The sequence below is a fragment of the Stylophora pistillata genome, chromosome 8 (genome assembly GCF_964205215.1).
Source record: "Stylophora pistillata chromosome 8, jaStyPist1.2, whole genome shotgun sequence".
Taxonomy (NCBI): Eukaryota; Metazoa; Cnidaria; class Anthozoa; order Scleractinia; family Pocilloporidae; genus Stylophora; species Stylophora pistillata.
Window position 1 is genome coordinate 14,506,557 of NC_142526.1, and position 6,046 is coordinate 14,512,602.

Consider the following 6,046-nt stretch of genomic DNA (forward strand, 5'->3'; position numbering starts at 1 on the left):
TGATTTCCGTTTATTTAACTCTCTCTATGAGAATCCTTCTCGTGTAGCTACGACATCTTGCAGCCACGTGAGGCTAACAGAAAAATAGCACGGTCAACGGCATGAGCTTTGATTTTTAACAATAAAAACATTTCATGTCACTTCTCGACCAAAACTCGATCTCACATTAAAGATTGTCACTTTTTATACGAAGAACTCTCCCATCAATTAATTTTCCAAGTGATAATTTTAGTGTGAAAAAAGTCGAGCCTCCACTACAATTCAGCTCACTACAATCGCTATGAGCCTTAACGATCAACCTTCCCTTTTTTTTGTTTTCAGCGGAAGATCAATATATTCACACTCGTTCAACATCTCTACAACTGCTACCTCTCCTCCCTTCCCCCGCTCCTTCCACGACGCGGAAACAGCCACCTGCAAAGCGCGTTCAACTGTTAGGATATTATCACCGACTGACGAATCGTGTTAAGCTAAATGCGTGACAAACCCCTCCAGTAGATAGGTCCTGACAGTTAGATTTCGCGAAGGAAGAATAAATGGCTGCACAAATAAAGGAAAAGGTTCTTCAAACTATTAGATTTTGTTTAAATTACTTGTTTTCTTTGGTTACAAGGCTTTTCTTCTTTGCGTCAATCAGTTTTGACAAAGTTTTATTCAAGTGTGGTACGAAGAAAAGATTTAAGTTCACACGGAGAATCTAACTCCAAACTTGAGTTCCAGTGCCGTAGTAACTGAGCAACAGGGATCTTACATGTGATGTTAACCGTATAACTCTCAAATGTAGTCTAGACAACTTTCAAGATCTCTATGATATTTTAAATCCATGCATTTACGACTCGAATAGAGAAACAATCGGCTTCTTGCGAGAGACCCCCCCCCCACCACCCTTTCTTAAAAGAGAATAGAGGACGACATTGCTATAGAGTTCACGACACAATGATAACAACAACAAAATATACATTTGTAACAATAAAAAAAGGTTTTTAAAATATATGACAACAGCAACAAATTTACGTTAGCATGTGCTTTAAAAAGCTACTAAGTCTTTCTCAGAAAGATACAAATCATTATTACCCAATACACTCTGAAGAAAGTTGTTACTCGTAATTTGACTCATACTGATAAGTCTTCATTCTTATACCCCAGCTACGAAAGGCTTCTTTTTCGGCTTCAAGTGCAATTTACTCATAGCGTAATCTGTCTTAGCTGTTAGGATTCACACAACAAAAATGAAATTCTTTAAAAAGTAAAGAAAGAGTACGACTTGTCTGACTGAAGTCATTTTGGAAACGAAACCAGGCTTCCGAAGGCGTGACAAACTGGAATTCTCTCATAAATCAATATTTAAACAGACATTTAAATCCAATAGACTAAGAGAAATATATTTTTTTAAATACGAAGACTACATAAAATGATTTCTACATCTAAATACAGGATAAAGAGTCCTGAAAGATTAAAAATGTAGTTGATCACGCAAGCCATGCATCTCAGTTGTGCATTTTATATTTAACTCTATCACTGTATAAACACGAAGTCAGCAGGAAGACAAAAACTGCTGCCGTAAGATTACACAACGTAAAATAGCAAACTAGATACTGAAAAAACAAACTAACGGTAAACCTCAGTGAGCAGTTTACTTTCCACGCTCACAGGCAAACGTCTATCAATTCATGTATTTTTTTGTTTCAAGTAAGAAAGAACAGATTCAATTACATCAACTGAAACTGATAAAAAGAAAATTTTGCTTATGCATTAATTAAATTATCCAAATAAGTTGGTTACATCTTGATCAAGTGAAGGGAGTCTCAGGACATATAACGATTGATCCAAGGGATAAACTCTGTGACGCGCACATACACCCCATACTTATTTCGTAATCCGCATCCCAGGCTGCTGCCCCAGCTCACCACCCCGCCCAGTACCCACTTCCCGCTCAGTGGGTCCATGGAGACAAATCCACCTCCAGAGTCTCCATGGCAGGAATCTTTTCCACCTTGAACCTGACCAGCGCATAGCATTTTTCGAGTCACAATGTACCCTTCATCCTGGAAGGCGGCTTTGCATCTATCGTTGCCGATGGTGGGAATACAGATCTCTTTGAGGACGTTTGCAAACTGCCCAACGGAGTCCTGGCTCACTCTATAACCCCAGCCTACCACTCGGCCGAATTTTCGAGGCATAAACAAACTCTTATGTCTGGAAATCGAGAAAACCAAATAAGTTACTCACATGGTATGGTGGCCCCTACATGGCAGCAGAAAATCAAAACGGAAGGAATCATTGCTTTGTAGGGAGAGGATTGTTGAAACTTTTGTCGTTATCGTTCGAAACTTATAAAAAAGCAAGAAAATGAGGGTCCACACACCTCAATCAACTTATGAATTACAATAAAAAATTAGTTTTTTCCCATCAGGCAAACGGCACTATTAAATGTTAGGAACGTGTTTTTGCATAGTTCCTCTCTCCCACAAATACGTTTGTCTTTTACAGTGGTCCAGGAAACATTGTTACTCATTAAATATAAAGAATTGGACGTAGTAAATAAATGTTTGACTTACGCAGGTTTTTCTGGCAGACAGACGGGTCTGACGTAATCTGATATTTTGACTTCACGATCCAGTTTCAAAAGCGCCAAGTCAGACTCAAACAGCGTGAAATTAAAGTCCCGATGATTAATGATCTTTATGACTCTTCTCCTCTGAATGTGGCTGTCGTTCATTTTGCGGATATCGAGTAGACCAGCAAAAATGTCTAGTTTTGAAAGGGGGATGATGTCTGATTGTTTGCTCGTCACGCAATGAGCAGCTGAGGGTAAAAAGGACGAATAAAAATAAAATCAGTAACTCACTGATCTATTGAATTCTTTAATTATCCATATCTTGAATAATCTTGAAGAGGTTGCGTCAGGCTGCTCCTCTCAACTCTTTACCTTTTACCGAGTATGTCACTTTTCTCACTTCCTTGCAAAAAAAACTCCACGAAAAATACTATTTTACGTGACACTCCCCTAGAAACATGCAAACTCTGTACACACAAAGATTGTTCCCGTGACAAATTTTTAACACAATAGCCTCTATTTTGCGGGAAATTATGCTCGTGTAGTTGTCCTCTGACATTATCTGTTCCAAGATGCGAACAGTTTTCCGGGAGCGAAGGTCGAGGAAAACTCAGCTTCGAGGAACAGATAATGTCCGAGAACAACTACACGAGCATAATTTCCCGCAAAATAGAGGCTATTGTGTTAAAAATTTTGTAACACGCGTGAAAAAATGATCAGGAACAGCTTACTGCTTGCCGCGTGGGATGTTTTCTTTCTAGTGTTTTCTAGTACGACTTTAAGATCAAACAATGATATTTTCCTTATTCTGTAACAACTATAAAATGCTCTCTCATCTTGAATTAAATTTTAAACTAAAACTTATCGTAGCGGACGTAAGGTTTGAAAATTCAGGAATATCACTTGGGTGATATCCTCGGATATCCCCCCGTTTTAGCTGGAGAATATTTGGTCAAGAGGTGGGTTTACAACAATCGCGTGCAAAAAAATTTTTTCTTGACGGATCATGATTAAAATATCCTGATGATGTCAGGGCATGATACCGACAGTGTAGGACAACAAGTAAAAATTAAAAAAACTGGCTGATAACTAAGCCCCAGTCAAGATAATTTGTTCTTTTATCAGAGAAACTAGTGTTTCCAAAATTTTTTACCATTCTAACCCCTCGGCTTTATAGCAAAGCGCCCGAAAAGGGCCTGGGATAATTAGCCTACCAGTTAAAACCCAACGTTCGTTCAAAAGACTTCCACCACAGGCCAACCGACCATCCTTCATCAGTAATACGTGCCACGGGTAGGCGCCCTTGGAAGAGTCCTGGCCACCAACAATCCTCTTTCTACAAACATCACGACTGAAATTAAAGTTTTCTATTTCTCCACAACCTGGATTGATAACGGTAGAGAAAGAATTGTGAATAAATACCAATGCATCATGGTGATCACTACATAACAAGAAAATGAACGACGCGCAGATCAACTTTGAGTAATGGTGGCAATAATGGGCCAGTTTTCTGAGCCGATCTCGTCAAATGCCACAATTGGTGCGAGATACACTTCGATGTTCATTGCAATAGGTCACTCCCTCAAACTTTCGATATAATTAGAGAGAAAAGGAAACTCGTTTATGGTAGATCGAATATATAAGGTCTACGTTTTCAGAAGGAAACAAAAAAAAAGGTTTTTTTTACCTTTGACTTGTTTCTTATGACTTTTCTCTTCTTTTTATTTAGGTCGTACGATTATAATTTAGAAGGACGAATTTTGTCTCGACTTAGAGCGCTAAAGTTAACTTTTGTAACTCACATCTAGATAAGATTACATAGTTTGCCCCAGAAGTAAACTAAACTTGTGGCCTGACTTACTGTCGTAGAATTGCCATTCATTGTAACAATTATCGAAAATGGCGATAAATCACTTTTTGTTCATCTCGGTGTGTTCTCCTAAAAAACATCCCATTCATTTTGTTTTAATTTTCACAAAAATGCTTCCCGAACAGCCCTCCAGGTTTCACTATGATAGTGGTCTCTTCAATTGCCAGAGGAGAAGAGAAGGCTTGGGACCTCAATAGAATATAAAAGAAAAGCGTTATTAAGAATTCACGTTCAAGCAAGGCTAGCGTACCTGCAACACACTTGGGTTGTTCGCCAGACCAGGTCCCATCTGCTTGGCACTGTCTAGTGTTCTGACCACGAAGCTCAAAATACTTGTCACAAGAAAATGTCACAGTTTTTCTGTAAGTGAATCCAGTCTGTTCCATTTTACCATGACGTGGGATTCCTGGATTACCACAGTTTACCGCTTGTACAGTTAGAGAAATAAATAAACAAATACAATTAAAATAAGTAAAACATTACGGCAATGAATATTACTGATATAGTTGACTCGTCATTCAATTCACATTCTGTCGATAGAGATTCCATAAAGCTAAGTTGCCTTGTCACCCACGATCAAATGTGCCTGTACGCCCAATAGATTTTTTGTCCAAACGGATTTCCTTTCAACGAAGTGATTAAAAAGCAGCTTATGCCGTGTATCGTATGACTTGGGCTCGACTCTTGTCCAAGCACCATAACTGTTAAGTATCCTGTTTCTACTTTCATTTTGTAGCTCTCGGAGTTCAAAGCGGCCTTGAGAATCCCTTCTCACATAAGAGAGCATTCACCTAAGGAATAACCTCCTACCAGTAGAGACTATACTCACGTTTGCATTCAGGGACAACTCCGTCCCAGGTCCCGCTGCTGAGACATTCCCTGACAGCAGAGCCTGTTAGAAGATAACCTTCATCGCAGCCAAACTGTACGACGTCCTTAAACGTAAAACTATCCCCTGTCATGTTTCCATGCTGTGGAGCACGTAAGGGTGGGCACTTTAACCCTGTAAAAGCACAATGCTGATTAATAAAATAAATAATACAAGTATTGTACCTCACAAATAATTAATTAGCTACTATAACCTGGAAGGCTTGGCTAGCAATGATAAAACAACGGATCAGACAAATAAGTAGACAACGAGACAACCATTAAACCTCATAAGTTAGGTTAGAACACTTCATTTAGGGGTTGCAAGGAATACACAATCGTTTGATAAAATGTTACCGTGTGTGTCATAAATCGCTTTGAATCCTTTGTAGTTTTCAGTACCGTCAGACACAAACTCCAGGTACATGTAGTTATCAGATGAAGTAAAGTTCTTAGGAAGAGATTTTCCGCAGAAAGGACCATACTTCCTATTGATGCCTGCTGACACTCTCATGTAGTCGTAAGGACAAATCACGTCTGGATGATCCTCCACTTCAAACTACGCTCACAATTAAAAACAAATTAACAGTGTTATTATCTAATGAAGGCAAAAATGAATATCATGTCTTAGTAGGCATGGCTGGGAGAATAACCTCCGGCACTGTGATTTTTTATTGAAGCATGATATTCAGGGTGGAATTGAGGAAAGTAGTGATATTCCACCGTAAGTTACCGCGACAACCAACCCGGGA

The 6,046-nt window shown here is 39.0% G+C and overlaps 1 protein-coding gene across 2 annotated transcripts in view; it reads right to left on the reverse strand.

Annotated features, from left to right (window-relative positions):
* Positions 1-918: 918 nt before the first annotated feature.
* The window catches only part of LOC111338418 (mannan-binding lectin serine protease 1), a 12,044-nt gene continuing 6,916 nt past the window's right edge, over positions 919-6,046 (reverse strand). For both annotated transcript variants that reach the window (XM_022944909.2, XM_088731941.1), the window contains 6 exons: positions 5,652-5,853; positions 5,257-5,430; positions 4,678-4,854; positions 3,772-3,939; positions 2,559-2,805; positions 919-2,196 (listed from right to left, as the gene is read on the reverse strand). In XM_022944909.2, the coding sequence (XP_022800644.1) occupies positions 1,806-2,196; positions 2,559-2,805; positions 3,772-3,939; positions 4,678-4,854; positions 5,257-5,430; positions 5,652-5,853 (1,359 nt within the window). In that variant the 3' untranslated portion in view covers positions 919-1,805. The remainder of the gene's footprint in view (positions 2,197-2,558; positions 2,806-3,771; positions 3,940-4,677; positions 4,855-5,256; positions 5,431-5,651; positions 5,854-6,046) is intronic.